The sequence below is a fragment of the Coregonus clupeaformis genome, chromosome 24 (assembly GCF_020615455.1).
Source record: "Coregonus clupeaformis isolate EN_2021a chromosome 24, ASM2061545v1, whole genome shotgun sequence".
Classification (NCBI taxonomy): domain Eukaryota; kingdom Metazoa; phylum Chordata; class Actinopteri; order Salmoniformes; family Salmonidae; genus Coregonus; species Coregonus clupeaformis.
Genome location: NC_059215.1, coordinates 35486650 through 35514229, shown reverse-complemented (window position 1 = coordinate 35514229; position 27580 = coordinate 35486650). Strand labels below are relative to the sequence as shown.

General features: G+C 42.3%; 2 protein-coding genes across 3 annotated transcripts in view; one reads left to right on the top strand and one right to left on the bottom strand.

The window, feature by feature from the left end:
• mtor (mechanistic target of rapamycin kinase) overlaps nt 1-27580 on the bottom strand; it is a 154515-nt gene that overhangs the window by 101569 nt on the left and 25366 nt on the right. For both annotated transcript variants that reach the window (XM_045207166.1, XM_045207167.1), the window contains exons 21-28: nt 25850-26017; nt 23985-24097; nt 23428-23590; nt 22835-22927; nt 20466-20609; nt 19858-20000; nt 18989-19151; nt 18538-18683 (exon numbers count right to left, since the gene is read on the bottom strand). In XM_045207166.1, the coding sequence (XP_045063101.1) occupies nt 18538-18683; nt 18989-19151; nt 19858-20000; nt 20466-20609; nt 22835-22927; nt 23428-23590; nt 23985-24097; nt 25850-26017 (1133 nt within the window). The remainder of the gene's footprint in view (nt 1-18537; nt 18684-18988; nt 19152-19857; nt 20001-20465; nt 20610-22834; nt 22928-23427; nt 23591-23984; nt 24098-25849; nt 26018-27580) is intronic.
• On the top strand, nt 10143-14307 carry LOC121538242 (angiopoietin-related protein 7-like). Its single transcript, XM_041846087.1, has 5 exons — nt 10143-10759; nt 12230-12330; nt 12625-12819; nt 13188-13383; nt 13529-14307. The coding sequence occupies exons 1-5, from the start codon at nt 10396-10398 to the stop codon at nt 13696-13698; spliced, it is 1026 nt and encodes a 341-aa protein (XP_041702021.1). The 5' UTR covers nt 10143-10395; the 3' UTR covers nt 13699-14307.

The following is a 27580-nucleotide window of genomic DNA, read 5'->3' as shown; positions in this document are numbered from 1 at the left end:
ATGACTTAAGAAAGGGATACACAACAAAATATACTCAATGGGCATGACGTGGGGAAAATACTGTGATTTGTATTCCTCTAAGCCTTTATTCACAGTAGAAATATGTGTCTTGTGAAAGAGGTGGCAAGGTATAGCATGTGGCCGACATTTTGATGCCATATGTGACCGGTTACAGGATCGCGGTAGTTTGACGTTGGTTCCTACTTCACAGTATGGACATTTGAAAAAAATATATACATACACTACCAGTCAAAAGTTTGGACACACCTACTCATTCAAGGGTTTTTCTTCATTTTTACTATTTTCTAAATTGTAGAATAATAGTGAAGACATCAAAACTATGAAATAACACATATGGAATCATGTAGTAACCAATAAAGTGTTCAACAAATCAAAATAGATTTTATATTTGAGATTCTTCAAATAGCCACCCTTTGTCTTGATGACAGCTTTGCACACTCTTGGCATTCTCTCAACCAGCTTCATGAAGTAGTCACCTGGAATGCATTTCAATTAACAGGTGTGCCTTCTTAAAAGTTAATTTGTGGAATTTCTTTCCTTCTTAATGCGTTTGAGCCAATCAGTTGTGTTGTGACAAGGTAGGGGGGTATACAGAAGATAGCCCTATTTGGTAAAAGACCAAGTCCATATTATGGCAAGAACAGCTCAAATAAGCAAAGACAAAACGACAGTCCATCATTACTTTAAGACATGAAGGTCAGTCAATACGGAACATTTCAAGAACTTTGAAAGTTTCTTCAAGTGCAGTCACAAAAACCTTCAAGCGCTATGATGAAACTGGCTCTCATGAGGACGGACACAGGAATGGAATACCCAGAGTTACCTCTTCTGCAGAGGATAAGTTCATTACAGTTACCAGCATCAGAAATCGCAGCCCAAATAAATGCTTCACCGAGTTCAAGTAACAGACACATCTCAACATCAACTGTTCAGAGGGGACTGTGTGAATCAGGCCTTCATGCTCGAATTGCTGCAAAGAAACCAGTACTAAAGGACACCAATAAGAAGAAGAGACCTGCTTAGGCCAAGAAACACGAGCAATTGACATTAGACAGGTGGAAATGTGTCCTTTGGTCTGGAGTCCAAATTGGAGATTTTTGGTTCCAACCGCCGTGTCTTTGTGAGACGCGGTGTGGCTGAACGGATGATCGCCGCATGTGTAGTTCCCACCGTAAAGCATGGAGGAGGAGGTTTTATGGGGGTGTTTTGCTGGTGACACGGTCTGTGATCTATTTACAATTCAAGGCTCACTTAACCAACATGGCTACCACAGCATTCTGCAGCGATACGCCATCCCATCTGGTTTGGGCATAGTGGGAAAATCATTTGTTTTTCAACAGGACAATGACCCAACACACATCCAGGCTGTGTAAGGGCTATTTTACCAAGAAGGAGAGTGATGGAGTGCTGCATCAGATGACCTGACCTCCACAATCCACCGACCTTAACCCAATTGAGATGGTTTGGAATGAGTCGGACAGCAGAGTGAAGGAAAAGCAGCCAACAAGTGCTCAGCATATGTGGGAACTCCTTCAAGACTGTTGGAAAAGCATTTCAGGTGAAGCTGGTTGAGAGAATGCCAAGAGTGTGCAAAGCTGTCATCAAGGCAAAGGGTGGCTATTTGAAGAATCTCAAATATATTTTGATTTGTATAACACTTTTTTGGTTACTACATGATTCCATATGTGTTATTTCATAGTTTTGATGTCTTCACTATTATTCTACAATGTAGAAAATAGTAATAATAAAGAAAAACCCTTGAATGAGTAGGTGTCCAAACCTTTGACTGGTACTGTATATATACACATAGTGACTTCGGAAAGTATTCAGACCCCTTGACTTTTTCCACATTTTGTAGGTTACAGACTTTTTCTAAAATTGATTAAATGTAGGTTTTTTCCCTCATCAATCTACACACAATACCCCATGATGACAAAACAGAAACAGGTTTTTATAAATGTTTGATTTTTATTTATTTATTTTTTTAAGTATCAGACTCTTTACTCAGTACTTTGTTGAAGCACCTTTGGCAGCTATTATAGCCTCGAGTCTTATTGGGTATGATGCTACAAGCTTGGCACACCTGTATTTGGGGAGTTTCTCCCATTCTTCTCTGCAGATCCTCTCAAGCTCTGTCAGGTTGGATGGGGAGCGTTGCTGCACAGCTATTTTCAGGTCTCTCCAGAGATGCTCAATCGGGTTCAAGTCCGGGTTCTGGCTGGGCCACTCAAGGACATTCAGAGACTTATCCCAAAGCCACGCCAGCGTTGTCTTGGCTGTGTGCTTAGGGTGGTTGTCCTGTTTGAAGTTGAACCTTCGCCCCAGAGGTCCTGAGTGCTCTGGAGCAGGTTTTCATCAAGGATCTCTCTGTACTTTGCTCCGTTCATCTTTGCCTCGATTCCGGACTAGTCTCCCAATCCCTGCCGCTGAAAAACATCCCCACAGCATGATGCTGCCACCACCATGCTTCACCGTAGGGATGGTGCCAGGTTTCCTCCAGACGTGACGCTTGGCATTCAGACCAAAGAGTTCAATCTTGGTTTCATCAGAACAGAGAATCTTGTTTCTGATGGTCTGAGAGTGTTTAGGTGCCTTTTGGCAAACTCCAAGCGGGCTGTCATGTGCCTTTTACTGAGGAGTGGCTTCCGTCTGGCCACCCTACCATAAAGGCCTGATTGGTGGAGTGCTGCCGAGATTGTTGTCCTTCTGGAAGGTTCTCCCATCTCAACAGAGGAACTCTAGAGCTCTGTCAGAGTGACCACTGGGTTCTTGGTCACCTCCCTGACCAAGGCCCTTCTACCCCGATTGCTCAGTTTGGCGGGGTGGCCAGCTCTAGGAAGAGTCTTGGTGATTCCAAACTTCTTCCATTTAACAATGGTGGGGGCCACTGTGTTCTTGGGGACCTTCAATATTGCAGAAATGTTTTGGTACACTTCCCCAGATCTGTGCCTCGACACAATCCTGTCTCGGAGCTCTACGGACAATTCCTTCTACCTCATGGCTTGGTTTTTGCTCTGACATGCACTATCTACTGTGGGACCTTATATAGACAGGTGTGCGCCTTTCCAAATCATGTCCAATCAATTGAATTTACCACAGGTGGACTCCAAGTTGTAGAAACATCTCAAGGATCAATGGAAACAGGATGCACCTGAGCTCAATTTCGAGTCTCATAGAAAAGGGTCTGAATACTTATGTAAACAAGGTTTTTTATTTTTTATTATATATACACATTAGCAAAAATTTCTAAAAATCATTATGGGGTACTGTGTGTAGATTGCTGAGGATAAATATATATTTTTAATCCATTTTAGAATAAGTCTAACGTAACAAAATGTGGAAAAAGTAATTGTATGTGTGGGGTACAGAGATGAGGTAGTCATTCAAAAATCATGTTAAACCCTATTATTGCACACAGAGTGAGCCCATGCAACTTATTATGTGACTTCTGAAGCAAATTGTACTATAACAAAGGGTTTGAAGACTTATTGATTCAAGTCATTTCAACTATAATTCCACTTTGACATTATGGGTTACTAAGTGTAGGCCAGTGACACAAACTCTCAATGTAATCACTTTTAAATGTAGGCTGTAACACAACCAAATGTGGAAAATGTCAACGGGTTTGAATACTTTCTGAAGGCACTGTGTATATGCATAGGGCTAAATTTGGATGTTTCTTACAGATGAAATATGAAAAAAATATGCATAACCAATTGAAAGGGAACAGTTTCAAACGGCATTTTCTCCCACTTGTCTTAACAAGTTTATGAACTTGTAAAGCAGCATAACATTCCCATCTTTCCTCATTTTACTTTTATAAAATGTAAAAATAAGCAAATCACATACATCTGCCTCAATAGAGAAATCTGGACACATATTAAACATTTAGAACCTATTTTGAAAATAGAGATACTACATGCTGCTAAATTATTCATAGGTTGTCCACTTTCAGGTAAAAATGAGAATGAGCCTTTTGAACTAGATCCTTTATGGAGGTGAGATGAGCTAATATTTATTTTAGTTAAAAACAGGTCTGACAAAGGACTACCTTGTTCTGTTACTAATAAATGATGCAAGATATTGAAGATAATAGTGCCATGATGCATTTTCTACCTCAATGTTTAAACAAAGTTGGGATCCTTAACGTTAAGAAAAATCCCTAACCGAAATATTCTGTTTATAAATCACAGTGCAGTTATCACAAAACATAGTATTTTCTGTGTTATTCAGTGGGGAGAACAAGTATTTGATACACTGCCGATTATGCAGGTTTTCCTACTTACAAATCATGTAGAGGTCTGTAATTTGTATCATAGGTACACTTCAACTGTGAGAGACGGAATCTAAAACAAAAATCCAGAAAATCACATTGTATGATTTTTTAGTAATTAATTTGCATTTTATTGCATGACATAAGTATTTGATACATCAGAAAAGCAGAACTTAATATTTGGTACAGAAACCTTTGTTTGCAATTACAGAGATCATACGTTTCCTGTAGGTCTTGACCAGGTTTGCACACACTGCAGCAGGGATTTTGGCCCACTCCTCCATACAGACCTTCAGGTTTCGGGGCTGTCGCTGGGCAATACGGACTTTCAGCTCCCTCCACAGATGTTCTATTGGGTTCAGGTCTGGAGACTGGCTAGGCCACTCCAGGACCTTGAGATGCTTCTTACGGAGCCACTCCTTAGTTGCCCTGGCTGTGTGTTTCGGGTCGTTGTCATGCTGGAAGACCCAGCCACGACCCATCTTCAATGCTCTTACTGAGGGAAGGAGGTTGTTGGCCAAGATCTCGCGATACATGGCCCCATCCATCCTCCCCTCAATACGGTGCAGTCGTCCTGTCCCCTTTGCAGAAAAGCATCCCCAAAGAATGATGTTTCCACCTAAATGCTTCACGGTTGGGATGGTGTTCTTGGGGTTGTACTCATCCTTCTTCTTCCTCCAAACACGGCGAGTGGAGTTTAGACCAAAAAGCTCTATTTTTGTCTCATCAGACCACATGACCTTCTCCCATTCCTCCTCTGGATCATCCAGATGGTCATTGGCAAACTTCAGACGGGCCTGGACATGCGCTGGCTTGAGCAGGGGGACCTTGCGTGCGCTGCAGGATTTTAATCCATGACGGCGTAGTGTGTTACTAATGGTTTTCTTTGAGACTGTGGTCCCAGCTCTCTTCAGGTCATTGACCAGGTCCTGCCGTGTAGTTCTGGGCTGATCCCTCACCTTCCTCATGATCATTGATGCCCCACGAGGTGAGATCTTGCATGGAACCGCAGACCGAAGGTGATTGACTGTCATCTTGAACTTCTTCCATTTTCTAATAATTGCGCCAACAGTTGTTGCCTTCTCACCAAGCTGCTTGCCTATTGTCCTGTAGCCCATCCCAGCCTTGTGCAGGTCTACAATTTCATCCCTGATGTCCTTACACAGCTCTCTGTTCTTGGCCATTGCGGAGAGGTTGGAGTCTGTTTGATTGAGTGTGTGGACAGGTGTCTTTTATACAGAGTTCAAACAGGTGCAGTTAATACAGGTAATGAGTGGAGAACAGGAGGGCTTCTTAAAGAAAAACGAACAGGTCTGTGAGAGCCAGAATTCTTACTGGTTGGTAGGTGATCAAATACTTATGTCATGCAATAAAATGCAAATTAAATACTTACAAATCATACAATGTGATTTTCTGGATTTTTGTTTTAGATTCCGTCTCTCACAGTTGAAGTGTACCTATGATAAAAATTACAGACCTCTACATGGTTTGTAAGTAGGAAAACCTGCAAAATTGGCAGTGTATCAAATACTTGTTCTCCCCACTGTAGCTGATTGGCTATAAAGGTCTGGGAAAGTTGTGTAATTCAAATAAAACCAGAGGAAGAGGTGAACTTTAGGCTACTTGGTGAATTTGTAAGGCATGCAAGACAAGACATTGCGAGATGCAGATTACCAAAACATATGAGCACGTTTCTGCCTGCCGCTCCTCTCTCTCCCTTGAGCTGGCCTGCCTGCTCTGTCTCTTCGCTAATGATGCAAGTGTGTGTTCAATCTTCAGTCTGTTGTGTGTAGAATATCCTAGCCTATTCATATCACTGATGTCGCCAGGATACAGAGGTATCTTCGGGCCAGTCTTTCGAGCACGGGGTAGCCTAGTCTTAGTTTTTTGCCTCATAATATGACATTACAGTAGGCTACCGGTAGCCTTTATCGATAACCCTTTTCAGACATAATGGAATGCGGCCCTTTGAAAGCGCCTTGTCTACGGCATGTTTGTTTGTCTGTCTGTTAGGGTAGGCTACACTATGGATTTTTAAATGCCGACACGAAACCTTCTCTGGAGATATGAACAGGCATTTTAATTGTCTGTAAAGGAATGGGGTTTCTGAAGCGGAACTAACGTCCATCACTCTGCAACCAGAACTGTCAATCAAATAATCTTGAGCTCCTGTGCGCATACCAATCTCTCAACAAAAAAAAAGTACTTTAAAGTTTGTTAAATACAGTGACTTACCAAGATACTTAGTAGAAATAAAAGATCTAGCTACCATACCATAAAAAACAGTATAAAAAAAACTACACAGCAGCGCATCAATCAGCTAAGTTTATTGTTGTTAGGGAAAAAATACAGAACATTTTATGCTAGAGCAGAATTCTACTGTCACTTTTTTTATTTCTCTGAAAAGTTACCAATTGTCACTATTGACATATTACTGTAGCTGCGTTCTGTCTGTAAAGGGTTGCGGTAGATATAACTTCATTGCCCGGCCATAGCGGTCATTCATACATAATAGGACCATTATTCTGCATTGTAAATTGACGTGGAATGTTACGATTTTTTTCTTATCATTTGAACGGAAAACCGATACAAAAAAATGGCTGTTTAAACGTTAAGCAAAATTGTCCATTTGTCAGACCGCTAGTCTAAAGGCAACATGGTCAGCAGTAGGGGGAAAATATGTATTAGCCTAGTTTCTGACTCGGCTGTATTAGATTTACAACATTACAGTCAAAACGTTTCAATACAATCTTAAAATAATTTAATGATTCCTCTCTGGTGGATGTTCTAAAATGTATGGAATGGGTCGTGCAGAAAACAGTACGAGGTCATACAATGTATGCTGCATGTTACTTTATATCACCCATTTGTTGTGGTAGGCACATGTAGGTCCTGTAACTAACAAAGATTAAGGAAATAGTGGAATACCATGTCATGTCTACAGGAAATAATCATGAGTAGAAAACAATTAGTCAAAAAGGCAGACAATGACGGGCCAACAACTCTCTAAACACGAAGCTGTTCATTAATTTCATTTCCCTGAACTAATATAGAGACAAACAAACGCATTACTACAGGATGGTTGGTAGGGAGAAAACAAAGAGAGGGAAACCTAAAAACACATGTCAAGATCCTATGCATGGTCTATGTAACCCTCAGTGTTAAATTATGCAAGTTATTTGATACTTCACCATGAATGGCGACTGCTCTAGGCCAATATACTATTTTTGATGTGCCATGCCATTCTGACGTATGACCTGACACTATTTCCTTATCTGCTTGTTCTTATTGTTAGGAATACAGTGCCTTCAGAAAGCATTCACACCCCTTGACTTGTTCCACTGTTACAGCCTGAATTTAAAATTGATAAAATTGAGATTTGTCACTGGCCTACACTCAATACCCCATAATGTCGAAGTGGATTATGTTTTTAGAATTATTTACAAATTAATAAAAAATGAAAAGCTGAGATGTCTTGAGTCAATAAGTATTCAACCCCTTTGTTATGGCAAGACTAAATAAGTTCAGGAGTAAAAATCTGCTTAACAAGTCACATAATAAGTTGCATGGACTCAATCAGTGTGCAGTAATAGTGTTTAACATGATTTTTGAATGACTACCTCATCTCTGTACCACACACATACAATTAGCTGTAAGGTCCCATAGTCGAGCACTGAATTTAAAACAGAGATTCAACCATAAAGACCAGGGATGTTTTCCAATGCCACACAAAGAAGGGCACCTACTGGTAGATTGAAAAAAATAAAATAAAAAAGCAGACACTGAATATCCCTTTGAGCATTGGGAAGTTAGTAATTACACTTTGGATGGTGTATCAATAAACCCAGTCAAATCAAATCAAATGTTATTTGTCACGTGCCGAACACAACAGATGTAGACCTTACCGTGAAATGCTTATTTACAAGCCCTTAACCAACAATGCAGTTAAGAAAATAGAGTTATTTACTAAATAAACTAAAGTAAAAAATAAATAAAAGTAACACAATAAACAATAATGAGGCTATATACACTACAAAGATACAGGCATCCTTCCTAACTCAGTTGCCAAAGAGGAAGGAAACCAATCAGTGATTTCACCATGAGGCCAACGGTGACTTTAAAAGAGTTACAGAGTTTAATGGCTGTGATAGGAGAAAACTAAGGATGGATCAACAACATTGTAGTTACTCCACAATACTAACCTAATTGGAAGCCTGTAGAGAATAAAACATATTCCAAAACATCCATCATGTTTGCAACAAGGCACTAAAGTGATACTGCCAAATAATTGTCAAAAGCAATTAACTTTTGGGACAAATCCAATACAACACATTACTGAGTACTACTCTCCATATTTTCAAGCATAATGATGGCTGCATCATGTTATGAGTATGCTTGTAATAGCTAAGGATTGGGGAGTTTCAGGATAAAAAAGAAACGGAATGGAGCTAAGCACAGGCAAAATCCTAGAGGAAAACCTGGTTCAGTCTGCTTTCCAACAGACACTTGGAGATGAACTCACCTTTCAGCAGGACAATAACCTAAAACACAAGGCCAAATCTATACTGGAGTTGCTTACCAAGAAGACAGTGAATGTTCTCGAGTGGCCGAGTTACAGTTTTGACTTACATCTACTTGAAAATCTATGGCAAGACATGAAAATGGTTGTCTAAGCAATGATCAACAACCAACTTGACAGAACTTGAAGAATTTAGAAAATAATAAAATGGGCAAATATTGTACAATCCAGCTGTGGAAATCTCTTAGAGACTTTCACAGCTGTAATCAATGCCAAAGGTGATTCTAACATGTATTGGCTCAGGGGTGTGAATGCTTATGTAAATTCGATATTTCTGCATTTCATTTTCACTGTAATTATGGGGTATTATATGTAGATGGTTAATAAAAAAAAAATATTTAATCCATTTTGAATTCAGGCTGTAACAAAATGTGGAATAAGTGAAGGAAATAAATACATTCTAAAGACACTGTAGATAGTTCTGAAGACATATTGATTGAGGAAACAACTTGGGTCTCAGTGCCGGGGCCTTAGATCACAAGGACATCAAACTGATGAGCACACAAACTGTACACACACACATCCCAAACACAAACTAAACTATAAAAAGCCAAGTCCTTTCTAGAGGAGGTTTGATATAATTTCAGCTCTTTTGCGGCTTGCTTGTTCCCTCGTTGCAACTGGTTGATTTATTGTAACTTATGTTGACTTACTGTAACTCATGTTGACTTATTGTAAGTCATATTGTTACTCCTCCGTGCTAGAAAGGGACAGAAACACAGTGGCATCAATAACAAACATGTGCTTAACCCTTAATTAAGAGTCCTTAACAAATTCCTTTGGCATGTAAAGAGGCAGCGTTTATTGATGAAACATTCCCCTGAGGGTGACACACAACTACCACTAACAAGGAGTACAGGTGTGAAGGCAAGCCCAAGATAAATTGTACACATACCATTACTTTGAGCAGTAAAATCACAAAGCTTGATACAAGTATCAAAAGTCATTAGCAAGGTGTGCCTCTGTATAAAGACGAGTCATTGGGAATGAAAGGCTGTTAGATACAAAGCCGCTCCCTTCTTTGCTCTTTCAGACAGTGCGAAAAATAAACTTTCAACACCTGACAAAGAAACGAGACAGAGCAGAACCAACAAGAGTGAGAGTGAGAGAGTGGGAGAGAGAGAAGAGGAGAGAGAAAGAGAGAGATGGAGAGGTGGGGGGAAGAAACCGGGGTGGGGAAGGTCCTCCGCCCAGAGGGTTGGAGGGGGGTCAGTGACTGTGAGCACAACCACAAAAGGGGAGGGCACACGTCAAAAATATTTAAGATGCACCAGCCACAGCAGTGCTTCACTGAGGAGCAAAGAGCCTGAGCAAACAGTTGGCCAAAGAGAGCTTCACTTCAACCAGTCAGGACTTTGATTCCTAACTCAATCGAACCAATCCTGCTCACTTAGTCTCTTCAGGACCTCCTGCACCTCTAAAGAATCAGACTGGACCAGGACAGCTTGTATTCAAGGAGAGCAAGACAAGAGAAAATAGTACTTCACATAGGTGCAAGTATCCATTTTTTTAAACATAGAAAATGGTAAAGATGTCTTTGCGGACGGTGGCTCTGAGTGTCACCCTGCTGCTGGTGCTGACAGAAGCGTGGGCGCAGAACCCAAGGAAGAGACTGGCGCCACCCAAGTCTCCAAAGGCGCAGTGCTGCGATGAGGTGCGCTCCCTGAAGGTGCAGGTGGCCAACCTAACCAGCCTCCTGGAGGAGCTGAACCGCAAGCAGGAGGCAGACTTGATGAACGTAGTGAGGCAGATGATGGAGCTGGATAAGCAGAACCGGCAGCAGGAGGCCCGCGTCACAGAGGCCGAGAGCAAGTATTCCGAGATCAACAACCGGGTGGAGATCATGCAGCTACAAGCCGCCCAGTCTGCCACTCAGACCTCGTCAGGTAAGAACTTTCCTTGTGGCTGTGTCCCAGGTTCTTGGGCCAGGGAATGTGTTCATTGCTCCTCAGCAACAAAGAAGTAAAGATAAATGAAACACTGCTTTAGTGTGAATTTAAAATGTAGTGCTGTTTTCATTCCTTCACTATTTTTCAACTTCAGTGAATGTGATTCTCACCCCCCCCCCACCAAAAAAAAGCTAGATTAAGGCATCAAAAACAGTTTGAAATCAAATAATTAGTAGGAATAAAACACAAAAGGTTTTCTGGTGAAAATAATAGCCTTTGAGTAGTAGAATGCAGTAGTACAGTAGTGACTGACAAATGGCCAGGGTGGATATCTGTCCAGCTCCACATGGCAGACCCAGTTCAGTTTAGACCCAAACGATACTTCTCTCTCTATTGCGCTTGCCTGCTCAGCATCTTCTGCCAGATGCTCAGCATCTTCTGCCAGATGCTCTCCACAGGTGTGAAAATCATATCACTGGCTGCCATACATTACACACTGCCATAAATATTCATAGCACACACCTAACGTCAGACACACAGGAAATTTGGTTGGTCTTAAAGTTTTTTTCCCTACACTTTATGACATCAGTCAGTCTGCAGTCAGAAAACAATCCACTTAAAAATACCCCTTACAGAGATACGACTATTCGTTTAAAAAAATCATTAAACAACCAACCAAAATGTGTTCTATTACGTTGGTATGTAGGGTGTTGTTGTTTGTAAAAAATTAAGGAATTCAGAATACACAAACATTTTCATTTACAGGACACTAAACATATTTTTTGACATTAAAAACTATAAATAGCCATGGGCGCTCCGAATCTTGGGCACTGGACAGCTGCCATCACTTGGTGATAATGGAGATTATAGTGCACAAACTTGTCTGGGCGTCTCATGGTAGCCAAATGCCATAATTTGAACACTTTAGTGTCCTGTCTGCACGAAGTCTGTCAATAAAGACCACCTCCATCAAAGCCAATTGTTTCTATCAGTCATCTGAACTTAACCAAACCACTCATCACTGTGGGGAGATTTAACCAGGCATGTAGCAGTGTATTCTTTTGATACCCTATTAGCCAGTCTTAGCAGTGTTACTTTTATGATGCAGGCACGGTAAACAGAGAGGAGCTTTATAAAGACTCTGCAAATTACAGAGACACTGTGCAGACGGGGAAGCAGAGCAGGAAGAAAAGCAAAGATTAGAGTGGCGTTTCCACTCCAGCCTCCAGCCATGAAAACACTTTAGCCCCTTTTTGATGCATTGGATCCATTTCTCCCCAGTGATCTCAGAGCACCACTAATGGCATCACCATACCGGCACATGAACAATGGAGGGAACTATGCAAAGTCTTTGACTTCTCTGCCAGACATCTATTCCCATGATTCAGTCAATTTGCACTTTTTAAACCCACCATGAAACGGCATCTGGTTTGGCCATCTCTAATAACATAACCTTTTATTTTATAGATGCCATCTATGACTGCGCATCCCTGTACACCAAGAACTACAAGATCTCCGGGGAGTACAAACTGCCTGCAGATGACTTCCTGGGGACCCCTGAGATAGACGTAAGTGATAAACCCTGTAACTGCAAACAAGTTTTAGGTTCACAGATCCCTGCTACATTGTAGTCTCTGTAGAATGCCATGAATGTGTCAGACTTTTCACAGACTTGTTGGGGTAGGTTGTTTACATTTACATTTTAGTCATTTAGCATACACTCTTATCCAGAGCAACTTACAGTAGTGAGTACATACATTTTCGTACTGGTACCCCGTGGGAATCGAACCCACAACCCTGGCATTGCAAGCGCCATGCTCTACCAACTGAGCCACATGTTTATCCTGTGCTGTTGGTTTCAGGTATTCTGTGATATGGACAGCAATGGCGGTGGATGGACGATCATCCAGAGACGCAAGGTGGGCCTGACCTCCTTCAACCGCGACTGGAAACAGTACAAGAACGGCTTTGGCACCATCCGCGGAGACTTCTGGCTGGGCAATGACAACATCTTCCGTCTGACAAGGCAGCCCAGCACACTGAGGATAGAGATGGAGGTACAAAGGACGGCTGAGGGTGGGCCCCCCAAAACAGGCTAGCCGCCCAGACCAGGCCCCAGATATTGAGAGTAGTAAATAGATAACACCTTGGTAAAGCTTTCCATGGTTCTGACACACACCAGTCATGGGAAACTGATGTTAGCAGTGGGAGGTTTTATTCAGAGCCAGGAGACTAAAGATAGACCACCCAAAACACAGTAAAAAGAAACCTCATGGGCAAGTGGTAAACCTCTTGCTTCACCAAAAGTGATAACATTACTATTTCAACTACAAAGTTCAATATTGTCAGTTGCATAGTTTTACCACAAGCTGTGCAGCAAATATGTAAATCAGGTACTATTTATGTTTTCTGTTCTCCAATGAAGGACTGGGAAGGCCAGACCCGCTTTGCAGAGTACAGCTACTTCACAATGAAAAATGAGTTGAACAGCTACAAACTCTTCATCGCCAACTATAGTGGAAACGCTGGGGACTCTCTGCGCTACCACAACAACACCAACTTCAGCACCAAGGACAAGGACAACGACAAATGTGTGGACGACTGTGCTTCACTACGCAAAGGTACAAAATACTTAACTCGGGTTTAACTCATATAATTTCGATTTTCATAGATTAAGATTGATTCCATGTAAGAATTAATTGGAATCAATTCCTTGAACACCTTTCAATTTCTTTCCAATTACTATTTTAATATTTTCCCCTACAGGTGGTTACTGGTACAACTGTTGCACTGACTCCAACCTGAATGGCGTGTTCTATCGTTATGGCGACCACAGCAAGAACTCAGATGGAATCACTTGGTACGGCTGGCACGGGCCCAACTACTCCCTGAAGAGAGTGGAGATGAAGATCCGGCCACAGAATTTTCAACCATAAATGCTTCTAACTTCAAACCCTGGATGATGTGCATGCTTGCCAAGAGATTTAACAAAGCCTGAGCAACCAAATAGTCTTTCCCCTTGATTGGGGAAAAAAAATACCTTTGTTATTGCCTGGAATATTTCTATGGGTTGAATGTGTAATGCGTTTAACATGTTTGATTGTAAATTGTAGTTAATTTTGTATTTATCGTTGAAATACTATATTTTATTAAAAGCTTTACAGAAGCCTCTTTACCACTGTTCCGTAAGGGTAACTGAATGTTGCTTCCCTCCATAATTTGTCTCAAAGCAATAGAGTATATTTATCAGTCCTAACTCAAGCTGTCTACTAGCCTGTGGTTAAGTTGATTACATGTATTGGGAAAGTATGACAATGCAAAAACATATATGAAGATCCATCGAGTGTTTTGCAATGGGCCTTTGTGAGCTACTGGAAGAGGAACGACCACCCAATGTACTTTCATCAGAAGTACCCGACAGATTTTATTGTGAGAAAACTAACATGTAGATTTTTTGGGAATTGTGTAAAACATGTACAGCTCTATAATTGTGTTGTTTTGTGGGATAGAAAATAAATGTGTATTTTTAAAAAAGGTGTGTTGCTGATGGTAGTCAATGTGGTTTATTCATCTAGCCGTCTGTCTTAGTTCAATGTCATCAAATTATCACAAGTCCCCAATGGTTAGCTGGTACGGTGAAAGAGCAACAGTAGGTTTGAGAAGCAGACAGTTGATCACCCTTATGTTTCTGACCAACAATGACAAAGCCTTTGCCTTCAGCCACCACTGATCCCTGACTCTCAGGTCACACTGACATTCATGCCACAGGTCAAAGGTCACATAGCCAAACTCCAGGAAACAAGACCACACACGTTTCCCACGAATGCCCGTCCAGTCAATGGCCTCTACAGGTATATACACCACATTAAAAAAACAATGGCTTTTAAACTACATACCACTGAAATGGTAAGAGTATATAGTGGAATACCTTCAGCGGGATGCACTGCCTGTGTAGTCCCTTCAAAGAGGAGCTAAGGTCAGGATGGAGGGCATTCCAAATAAAGTGTGGGTGCTTCCATTCCTCACCTTCCCGAGAAAGACTGTGGCGGATGAACAACATTCTTAAAAGTAAGTCATTGGGAGCTTAGGGACAGTGACAAATTCTGAGGATAATTTAGGATAGATGACAAATGACAGAGCCATGCTCATGTATGCAGAGCTTGTGGCTCCACTAGTCCAAAAAGATTTCCACTGGCAGCTGCGGAGTAGAGCTTGGGGTCCCAAGGAGAACTGGGAGGTTCCCGTCGGAGTCCTCATTAATCAAGGAACCCTGTGGCCTGGTGTAACCTTTCGGTTGTGTATGTGGAATGACCCTGTGCTAATGGCCGACGCTTCATTTCTTCGACCCGTCCACTGCAAGGCCTGCCGGGGGACTTTTATAGTTCATTTACAGGGTAGCCTAACTTTCTCAAATGGTACTGCCAAAGCCTCAGCTATTTATATCAAGATATCGTACTGAAGGAGACGTTGGCTTTTGGTCCCTTTGCTGGCGATGTAAAAGAGACAGTATCTTAAAAGTCAAATTAAGGAAATAACTAAATCAATATGCCGTCAAGGAGATATCCAATCATTTTTATAGCCTTTCAGATGCAGCTGCGAATAAACTATGTATTCCTAAAACATTCAAATATTTCAGTAGAAGGCCGGAAACCATCAATTATAGTAATTGCTCTTACCTTCTACACAACATTTCAGAGTGTATTTCATTTGGATGGATGTCAAGCATTGCACTTCACTTGTATTATTACTGGCATTAAATGGTAGTTAGCAATGGCAGTTAGCAAAGGTAGTTAGCAATGTAATGTATAGGGGCAGCGAGAACTTATTTCCATGGCAAATGAAGAAAACATTTAATATTATTATATAATTATTACATTTTATCTTGCAATGAGGGAAGCACATCTCAAAACTGCATCTGTGTCGGTTTTAAAGTGTTTAGTGTGGCACTAATAGAACTAACACACCTGTATCTCAACGTTCCATTAGGTTCTATATTACTATGCTTCATTCAGAGTGAATAATAATAATAATAATAATATGCCATTTAGCAGACGCTTTTATCCAAAGCGACTTACAGTCATGTGTGCATACATTTTTACATATGGGTGGTCCCGGGGATCGAACCCACTACCCTGGCGTTACAAGCGCCATGCTCTACCAATTGAGCTACAGAGGACAGGAGTTGGGACGCAAGTCCATCCTATTACGTATTTGTTCCTTTTGAAAACCATTACATAAGCATTGGGCTACGGTTTAAAACGCAAAGTTATTTAAAAAATGTTTTATAGAAACCTGACGGAGGACTGTACAAAATGTAAATAACACATATGAGAGAGTTAGGACGAGCAGCACTGGATGGGTACTCATCTCACAGTCTGACAGGATAGCTTCTGCTTAAGAGGTTTCAGCCCCTTACATCTGAGCATCCCAGACTTCATTTGAAATTTCATTTGCACGGGCAACATTAAGGCCACGCATTTGCTATAAACAGATGGGCCAGATGCAATGACACTCGGTTCCAGCCACTGCCTTAAGCGATCGAGTTACCGGTCGCACGATCAAACTGTAAATAAATCAGTCCTTTCTTTAAGAGGCCTTTATATTAGCTACCGCACCAGGGGGACTCCGTCCAGACTCCAATCATTAAATTCAAACGAGAAAATGTTTCAATTCAACACAAAATGTTATAAAATTACAGGGAATTTGAATGAAACGTCATGTGAGAACCCAATGACCTCGACTGATTTCTATCAAAATGTATTGCTTTGATCCTCTAATTGTATGAATTTCTTCACCGCAATGTCCAGCTACCAGACAGCAAACGCGACAAGGAAAAAAACATCCTTCAAAAACATCCTTATCTTAATACCTAAGCCGACGTGATTAAATAGCCTACGTGAAAGCATAGTTTCAATTCAGATTGGTAATTACGTCAAGCAATGATGGAAGAAATGAAAGAAGGATTTTTAAAGTATTCGAACAGGGCCCTAGGCTCACCTACCGTAGTGGTCTAGTGGATTAACCCCAGGTCGCGGCTCCTAAATCATTTTTGCTGCCTCAAAGTCCCTCATGCCTTATTCATACTGTATACCCCTGCATCTGGACGGCTGTGGAGCATCAAAGTCGCTTTCACTTCCTAGGACAGCGTGGATAATGGAAGACTGTGCATTTCCGCTTCTGTGTCTGTAAATGCCTTCCACAGATTTGAAATGCCTAAATGCTAAATAAATGAAGACCCATATGGTCTGAATAGACTACTTTTTGAGATTACTTTTTGCTTACAAATGCCAAAAATCAAAGTTTCACTGCTAGGCCCACCAGCAACTGAGTCCTGATACCTTACACACAGCTTTATCTCTTTACTAAGTACAAAATAAAATCACAAATCCACTGCAAAGGCCAAATGGATATTTGGTGATAGGGAAAGAAATGGAAGACAATCTTCCAAACGTCCTGACTTAAGAATATCATGTAATGGCCCCAGAAATCTCTTACTTCTATATACACCAACCAAAGTGATGGAATAGAACGGGCTGTGTGGTGCACAGGAGTCTCATGGGCAAAATGCTAGGTTATTTTATGGGAAATCCTGGAGAGGTGAGAACCAGATGGGGAGATTGAAAGCACTGAGCTGCTGGCTCCCATCATTCATCAAGGCTGGGAGAAATTGAAAACAGGCCCCTGAGAGAACGCTATTCCAGACCACTCGATGGATGAAAGGAGGCAAACGTCCAATTAAATGGCTGGAAAACAGTTCTCTTCATACAATACCAGCGTAAAAAACAAGGGTGAGAGGAGGGATGGAAAAGATGACAGGAGTTCTGAAAGTGCTACCGGATGGGGGACGGATCAACCATTATCTGTGTAATACGTTAGACTCGTTGACTAAAGGACGTTTAACAACCCCTTTATCAGGGGTCGGCCTTGTCTCTAGTGAGGCTTTGTGGTTCACAAATACACTGAACAACACCTAAATAATAGGTCATGGAAGAACTAGCAAAGTGTACGCTCAGAATATTTGTATTGAGGTGGACGCCTGTTCCACTGTGTCCTAACTCAAAACGGACTCCGATTTGAGTAAAGTTAAGTCTGCCAATGCTACAGTGACTAGGCCTAAGCAAGAACCGAAAAAAGCACTTAAGCATTAGCTACAGTCGGTTGTTCAATTCATGGCACACTAATCAAAACATCCCATTACATCAAATCGTAGCAGCCTTCTTTCCAAAATAGCTACCCATCCAGAAATAATCCACTCACCTTTTCCATGCGGAATAAATTCCAAGCGAATATTATCAAGTGTCATCCACAAAATGGACAAAATGTACCAGACGGACATTGTACTTACGTAACCGGTGCGCTCTCTCTCTGTTTACACTTTGTCATCAAGGCAAGTGACAGCTACTTTGAACTACTGGACATCTGGCATCTGTCCTCCCCAGCCATGTGCAATCACACGCATTCCACCAAAACTGACACGGGGGAGCCAAAGAAAATGGCCACTAAAAGCACTGGGTCTTCCATTCGAGCAATTTTTTGGTTAGGCTTCACCAAGTAGAAATCACCCAACACAAGCAAGAGTTATATAACCCAATGGGAACCATAAACCATACAGTAGCTGTACTGCCGCAGTAGCTACCTGTAGAATATCTGAACAATTGATGCTGGCCATAGCCAAATCTGGGAAGCACAGGAAATGTACAGTGTGCACCCACCAAATACTCCACCATTCTAAATGGGTTGTGTAGATTAATGTGTTCTCTTAATGACGTTCCTACCTGATGAGGGACTCTAGGATGAGAGGAGAGGCGCCCTTCTGGAACTCCAGCTCTTTGTAGTGGAGGGCCTTGGCGTAGGCACGGCATTTGGCAGCCCTCTCACCCAGCAGAACAATGCCATTGTCGTCTCTCAGAGGCAGAGGACCCTTAAAAGACACAGGACATTCATTAGATGGGTGGATTGATGGAAGGATGGATGCCGTGGCATAGCTCTAAACCAAGGTTCTCCAACTATGGGTTGTGTAGGCCTTTATTCCAGCCATCACCACACATGATTCAGCTAATAAATACCCAGACTGAGAATAGTGATGAGTTGATTATTTGAAATCAGGTGTGTCACTGCTGGGCTGGAACGAAAGCCTGCACACCAAGTAGTTCTCTCCAGGACTGGAGCTGAAGACCTCTGCTATAGTTCGGAGAACGAAGACCTCTGCTCCGAGTATGAACCCACCTTGTCACTGTGCTCCATGAACTCAGCCAGGTTTAGCAGGGTCTGGGTGACCTCGGCGATGTCCTGGGAGGTGAGGGCCAGTTCAATACTGCGGATCAGCTCATCTTGCTGATCCTCACTCAGCTCAGACCAGCATGACAGAAAGGCTGCGTTGAATAGGTCCCTGACAATGGATGGGAAAGTTAACAACAGCTTAACAACAGTAACTGTACATGCTGATATGCTCGACCTCTGCATATATTTTTGAATATAATTCATTTGTATATAATTCAAGTCTTCAGGGCAAGATATAGGCCTCCTGTTTGTCTTTTTGTGTGTTAACAACTGCAACAGGTATTAAATCACAGTCAGTTTGAAGGACCATAAGTTCATTAGTTCATCATAATAATTATACGTTCTATTCATAGGGTTTTTAGGGGGGTTTATAGAAAAAAAAGGGACTTCTTTCAAATTGGACAATTGCTTATAGGTTTCTTTTAGTTAAACCATTTCTAAATGTTCACGGAATGCGGTTATTAAGCACCTTTGGACAATTGTATGTCGCTTTGAAAGAAAGCATCTGTTAAAAGACCACATTATATTGTTTAGGCTTCAGAAAATAAAAACAGCCCATGGATGCCACACCAAGGCGTGCCCAAGTTATCGCAGCAAAACAAAACATGATCTGGTTTAAGAGTGGAAAAGAGGGTATTTTGATTCAAACTAAACTGCAACTTGACACTTATGAGGACCTCTGTGGTTTACTGAGGACCTCTGTGGGAAAAAACGGGTTGACTGCCTGGTGCTCTGAAGTGTGGTGGAACGTGGAAGAGAGGGATGGATGGAGAGATAGAGGGAGGGAAGGAAGGAAGGAAAGCGGATAGCTATACCTGGCGAGGGGAATGTAGGTTTGGGCCAGAGACCAGCACGAGCGCAGGGCAGGGGAGGACGACTCCTTCAGCAGGACCACGCTCAGGCGCCTCAGCCACTCCAGCCAGTCGTCCTTGGACACCTTCCGAGCGGCGCCCCAGGCCTGTGGCCACCAGGAAAAATGTAAGGAAATCACGTTAATGCACTTCATATGGCAACAGTTGGTGAGGGAAGATGGAAGACGTCTCCATCAGCAGATCTGACAGGTCAGTGTCTGGCACTATGTGTTAGAATGATTAGACGCGCAGAGGCAAAGGTAGTTCAAATTGTTGGCCATTGGCATCTTATAGAAAGGGAAAATTGGCGATTATATCAGTAACACACTTGACTTAATGCCTGGTGAAGTGTATTGGATGAAAACAGAGCACACTGTCAAAGGAAAAACATTTATATATCCACCATAACAGACCCTTTGTTTGAAAAATCACAATCAATGGACCATGAAGTGATTTCATAACGAGTCTCTAAAACCAAAAGCACTACCTGTTTGAGGACAAAAACTAATGTATTACTTGAAATAAGACAACACACAGTGCAGGAAGTGAAATGCCAAGTTATTTATCCTGACCTTCTGCAGGGCTGTGGTGCTGACGTGGAGCTTCTTCATTGGCCCCGCCTCCGCCGGGCCACTACCGACGTCACCCTGGTTACTGCGCAGCTGTCGATGCTGGAAGATTAAAGGATCCTCTTCCTCCTCCGCCAAAGTGTACCCCTGAGATAAACATGGTTACCATGACACACAAAACACATACACATCAGGGCTTCTAAACATGCGTTGTCAACACTAATTGCATTTCCTTCCTGAAGAGAAGCACACTGTTGACAAGCAACGTGCCTCGATGAATATTCTTCTATTACACCGTCGGCTTGGAATTCTAATTGTTCAAACGTGCCTTCGTGTGTTCCTCACAAAGACTGCCTCCTCTCTATTCTCAACACATTTCATGGCACGTGCTGACAATGTGCGAGAGTTGGACTCAGGACTACTACCACACGATAGGATCATCGTTTTCAGAGTATTCTCTGATTTTTGCATATTGTTCCATATGTTGCCTCACTATTATATATACACTACCGGTCAAACGTTTTAGAACACCTACTCAGTCCAGGATAAGTTCATTAGTTACCAACTTTTGACCGGTAGTGTATATACAGTGCATTCGGGAAGATCCCTTGACTTTTTCCACATTTTGTTACGTTACAACCTTCTTCTAAAATGGATTAAATAGTTTCCCCTCATCAATCTACACACAATACCCCATTATGACAAAGCAAAAAACGTTTTTTTGAAATATTTGCTAATTTATATAAAACAATTAAACTGAAATATCACATTTGCATAAGTATTCAGACCCTTTATTCAGTACTTTGTTGAAGCACCTTTGGCAGCGATTACAGCCTCGAGTCTTCTTGGGTATGACGCTACAAGCTTGGCACACCTGTATTTGGGGAGTTTCTCCCATTCTTCTCTACAGATCCTCTCAAGCCCTGTCAAGTTGGATGGGGAGCATCGCTGCAAAGCTATTTTCAGGTCTCTCCAGAGATGTTCGATCAGGTTCAAGTCCGGACCCTGGCTGGGCCACTCAAGGATATTCAGAGACTTGTCCCAAAGCCACTCCTGCGTTGTCTTGGCTGTGTGCTTAGGGTTGCTGTCCTGTTGGAAGGTGAACATTCTCCCCAGTCTGAGGTCCTGAGTGCTCTGGAGCAAGAATCTCTGTACTTTGCTCCGTTCATATTTTCCTCGATCCTGACTAGTCTCCCAGTCCCTGCCGCTGACAAACATCCCCACAGCACCATGCTTCACCGTAGGGATGGTGCCAGGTTTCCTCCAGACGTGACGCTTGGCATTCAGACCAAAGAGTTCAATCGTGGTTTCATCAGACCAAATAATCTTGTTTCTCATGGTCTGAGAGTCCTTTAGGTGCCTTTTGGCAAACTCCAAGCGAGCTGTCATGTGCCTTTTACTGAGGAGTGGCTTCTGTCTGGCCACCCTACCATAAAGGCCTGATTGGTGGAGTGCTGCAGAGATGGTTGTCCTTCTGAAAGGTTCTCCCATCTCCACAGAGGAACTCTGGAGCTCTGTCAGAGTGACCATTGGGTTCTTGGTCACCTCCCTGACCAAGGCCCTTCTCCCCCGATTGCTCAGTTTGGCCGGTCGGCCAGCTTTCGGAAGAGTCTTGGTGGTTCCAAACTTCTTCCATTTAAGAATGATGGAGGCCACTGTGTCCTTGGGGACCTGCAATGCTGCAGAAATGTGTTGGTACCGTTCCCCAGATCTGTGCCTCGACATAATCCTGTCTCGGAGCTCTACGGACAATTCCTTCGACCTCATGGCTTGGTTTTTGCACTGACATGTACTGTCAACTGTGAGAACTTATAAAGACAGGTGTGTGCCTTTCCAAATCATGTCCAATCCATTGAATTTACCACAGATGGAGAAACATCTCAAGGATGATCAATGGAAACAGGATGCACCTGAGCTCAATTTCGAGTCTCATAGCAAAGGGTCTAAATATTTATGTAAATAAGGTATTTCTATTTTTTTGAAAAATTATAAATATATACACTACCGGTCAAAAGTTTTAGAACACCTACTCTTTCAAGGGTTTTTCTTTATTTTTACTATTTTCTACATTGTAGAATAATAGTGAAGACATCAAAACAAAGCTGTAATCAAGGCAAAGGGTGGCTATTTGAAGAATGTCAAATATAAAATATATGTTGATTTGTTTAACACTTTTTTGGTTACTACATGATTCCATATATGTTATTTCATAGTGTTGATGTCTTCACTATTATTCTACAATGTAGAAAATAGTGAAAATAAAGAAAGCCCCTTGAATGAGTAGCTGCTCTAAAACTTTTTACCAGTAGTGTACATACACACACACACATACAGGTTAAGGCCAAACATGTTGCGAGGAGAACAAAACAGACCTTGACGATCCGACATATGAGCACGTCATAGCGCTGGTGATTGATCCTGTGCTTCAACATCACTTTGTTCACCATGGGGATAAAGATCTGGTACTGAAGCCGGGAAAAGTAGAGAAAGAGAGGAGAGAGAGTAAATAAAAGAGTGTAGGCTATGTGGTGGTTTATGCATTTAATCTGTTCACCTCCGTCCCCTCTGGCCATAACACTAACGACAGACTGGCGATGCCATCTGTATCTAACCTCCGTTGCCCCTGGTTTGATCAAAAGCTGCTGCTTTTCAAATCGGGGCCAGACTTCCCTGCATGTGGTCTAGTTTCTAAGGTTTGGGTGGGGCTAAGGGGGGTGACCTCATCGACTCTCGTAAACAGTAACGGTCCCAACTGCGGCACCATGTGATGACATCACCGACCCGCAGGAAGTAGTAAAAACCACAGGTACAGGAGAGAAACTTGAAGAGAAACGTATGGTCCTGGGATGTGTGTGTGTGTGTCCGCGTGTTTGTGTGTGTGTGTGCATGTGCGTGCATGTGTGTGTCAGCTCCTGTTTGCGGTTCTACGAGGGCCCTGGGGGTACGGTAACTAATAACGAGGTACCTTCTTGCCCAGCTGGAAAACGAGCGAGGACAGCGTGTCCATGGCTGTGATGCGTAGCTCGGGGGTGTTGTCCAGCGCGCGTACTATGGGGTGAATGATGCGCGACGCGTAGTCCGTGAAGTCCAGGGACTCCGTCAGCCTGTCTAGCGTCTCCAAAGCAACCCTGAAGGGTGAGGGAAACACAGATAAACAACACATAGAAAAAAGCTCAGCTACCAAAGTGCACTGGGAGAGCGTGGCCGAGAAAGGGCCGTCTCGCTCCAAATGCTAGGAAATCGAAATGGGAGCCCTTTATTTATGAACACATTTCTTCCATGACACCCAGACAATAAACGTAAGATGCTGGCACTTTGTATCTTGGAAAGTGGGCCCCATTTCTTCACTACTCATTAATGTAATATTACCAATTGGGAGGAGATGGGGAAGAACATTTAACATGGGAGTGAATATACTCATGTGACTCAGTGACCTGTGTGTCAATTCATAAACTCTCAAAATGTACTTTACAGTGCATGTGCTCTATAACCAAGTGTGTGGGAGATGTGTGTTGAACTCACTTGCGGGCCTGTAGGGGTACATCCGGGGCATCAAACAGCTTGACGATGGGAGGCAGCAACAGGTGGAGGTAGTCGTCCAGGTTAGCACCAAACAGCTGAATGGCATTGAGGAGCTGAAGATACAATATAGTCAATACAGAGATAAAACAGGCAATCTAAGAAATAGATCAAAGACAAGATACAGCCCTGATGGTAAACCTAATGGGAGAGACTGGTATACCACCAAATGGAGGAGCAGATAGTATGCATCCTTATACTGGTTGGATGGTCAAAAAGTATAACAAGACAAGAGGTATTGAGGAACTTTCGCATCAGCAAAGTCAATTGTATGTTTGCATTTTACATATGCAATGTGTATGGTATTGTTCATGAAAAGTGAGTGCCAATGCCAACATCCATGTCTTTCAAAAGAGGTTCTTAGTCATTGTGAGCTAAGGCTACAGAACAATGTCCTTTTTGATACTCCTGGCCCTCCTACTTGCTTCATAAGAGCACACTGGTTCCAACACCACACTCTTGCCATGGATTTCAGCGCAGTAAAGTGGGTGGATGTTTTCTGTGCAACTAACCAATTTTCCAGTACATAATTACTGAATGCGAGGGGGCAGCAAGAATGTCTGTGTGTGTGTGTGTGTGTACGTGTCAGGTGTGGATGACGTATAGCCTACACCATTGACTGTAAGACCCCCTTCTTAATTGCCTTGGCGAGACTACAGGAAGTTGGGAGCTAGACTGAACAGCTCCCGCGAATGATGGAGTTCTGTTTTCTTTTCTCTACCTGGACTGGAAGGTAACCTGATTCTTCATGTCTCTACTGTGACCCTCTGGTAATACATAGAGGTTAGACCAGGGCTGCCTTCCAAATGGCACCCTATTCCCTATATACTGCACTACTTTTGACCTGAGACCCCCTATTGGCTCTGGTCAAAAGTAGTGCAGTATAAAGGAAATAGGGTGCCATTTGGGCCATAACCTAGAACTTGGGTTCTATAGACCATATCCAGACATACTGTAGGAGGTTGAAGCTAGCTGTGTGCTTCTGGTTATCTAATATCCCATCGTTGCCTTAGAGAAACAAGATACCCGCTACACCGGAGAGAGGTTGAATAACTGTGGTGGGTTAGTTAGAGTGCGATGTTGCCCTGTGGTCTATTTTCACCCCCAAGATTTACTTTGAGGAAAACCCATATCGGTGTCATAGCTAATCGGTGAAATATGAGAGAGTACCAGCTATGCTTCGTTGGCTGGGTTGTTGTAATGATTATGCTTTGGCTAGACTAAAAAAGGGTCATGGGGTGAGTTTTGATGGCAACCACAAACAAATGGTACCTAGAAGAACAGGAAGTAAACTGGACTTTGAAGGGGCCATGTTGTGGCAGTAGTGCAGTAGATTATGATTTTAAAGAACCGATAAATGATTTAATTTATGTAACGGTTCCTCAAGTCCTCATATATTTGACTAACCATGACTTACGGTGTACAATTACAATGTGTGTTGATGTGGTAGTCACTGGTTACAGGAAAATACTTTTTGAACAAATACTGTTTTAACAAGCGCATCGGCACATTTCCTCTAAGTGGTGCTGAGAACATAAAACACACTACATAGTCCAAAATGATAAAAGTGACCTCTGTAGGTCTATGTCAGTCCAGATATTTATGTCATTGCTCGCTAGGACAATGGCAAAAATAACTGGAACGATATAGAAGTGCAGAGGTAAATGATGTCATTTCAACCCGTTCTGCCTGCTGACACTCTCTTGGAAAAGGTCTAATTCTGACCAAAACAGTACGGTACTAACAAACCCCCAGACGTGTGTGGAAGTAGGTCCTGAGAAAGGATGACATCATCCTCACGACCTTACCTTGATGGTGACCCCGCGGCCCATGCTCATATCGTGCATGAAGACACGCAGCATGTGTGGGATGAGCTGCGGCAGGTAGAGCTTGAACTCCCCACCCAGGGCCACCACGATCTGTTCAATCAGCAGGATGATGGTGTTCTGCATGGGGTTGTTAGGTGTCCAGTACTCCTATGGAATGATAATAATACACGTGGTTACTTGCAATGACTGTGATATGTGGTGGTTATACCTCCCTTAGTTTAATACACTGATTGTAACTTGCTCTGGATAAGAGTGTCTGCTAAATGACTCATATGTAAAATGTAAAGCATTATTCTGACTTGAGATCTGAGTGCACAGCTTCGGCGTAAATCCTTCATTGACGCCAATGGAGACGGTTCTCAAGTTAGGATTCCACCCTTAAGCCATGGAGGGACATTACCCCCGTATTGAGAAATTTGTTTTTCCTAAATAATGAGTCCAGGTCCTTATGTTTTGGCCTTTTTATGGTTTGTACAGGTTTTTAAGAGCTTTGGATGGTACGGCCAAAGTGCTAGCGACCAAGCACTACCTCATGCGGTCCCATTGCCATACATTAGGAGAGATGTGAGGGTCTGGCACTGGGGTAACTGGGTCAAATGGTGTTTCCATCAGTGAGATGGAAGATTTAGAAGGAGATTCCTCCTCTATGCAATGCGACGTCCTCACGTGCCAGTGGCGGGATGCCAATTTCCTGTCAATCAACTCGACATCCTTCCTCAAAATGACTCCGCCACCATTATGAAAAACAGGGCTTAAGATCTGTCATAGCCACTGGTGATTGGGAGATAATGGGGGTGTAAAGGAATGTAGTCACGCAATACATTGAAGGGCCAATATCCTTAAGCTATGAATGCTCATAGAGGCATTTTGCGAGTGGCCAGTGTTCCAACCCCCGCTTTCCTGCTCTGACTGGAACTAGCCTAAGTTAGGGCTGCTATTCCTACAGCAGATGATGTGATTTCACCTCCCGAAGTCCCGAATGGCTATTCCAGCCCCTCATCTGGACGCATGAGGTAGACAGTTACTACAATGAATAGAGCCCTTTGTTTTACTCACCATTTATTAACTCCAGCTAAAATGTGCAATGGCCCAGTTTCCCGGAGAAGTTACTGACTGCTGATTCAGAATGTTATTTTGATTCCAGTAAATAATGGACATTTTATATTTTGTTCCTGGCTATATGAGTATGTACTGCTAGACCGTTGGAATTTTCGAAATTCAACTGAGAAAAATTGCAGTTATTTGAAAATATATAGGTCCATTATAATTTCTACATATTTTCTATCTAGTTTTAGACATTCAAGAGTGGCCTGGAGTGTTTTTTTAACCCATAATAATCATCCCCCCCACAAAAAAAATAACCTACTCAAACGGGATGGAATGAATGGGCTCGTAGGTTTTAACAGTTGCTTTCACAGTAGGACTTCCCACATGTACTTTTTTCTTCGCACTATTGAAGTTCAGTCAATTGGAGGGAATGACACTGTAGAGTGGAGCAGTTTAATAAAATATTGCAATACTTAATGTAAAAGAAATACTGTGAGAAAACTACCAAATACTTATTTCTGAACAACTTTTATACAAACAAAATAGTTTCTCCATAACAAACAGCTTTTAATGGTGCAACTCTTTCATTCTAGATGGACAAACAGGCTTCATGCCAGTAAGAGAGTCACGCTCAAGTCACATTTCCCCTTACGCATTAGCGCC

Excerpts from the sequence above, each read along its gene's own strand:
- LOC121538242 (XM_041846087.1), top strand. The coding sequence starts at position 10,396 with ATGGTAAAGATGTCTTTGCGGACGGTGGCTCTGAGTGTCACCCTGCTG. Across the intron at positions 10,760-12,229 it reads TGCCACTCAGACCTCGTCAG|ATGCCATCTATGACTGCGCA; the intron begins GTAAGAACTTTC and ends TTTATTTTATAG. Across the intron at positions 13,384-13,528 it reads CTGTGCTTCACTACGCAAAG|GTGGTTACTGGTACAACTGT; the intron begins GTACAAAATACT and ends TTTCCCCTACAG.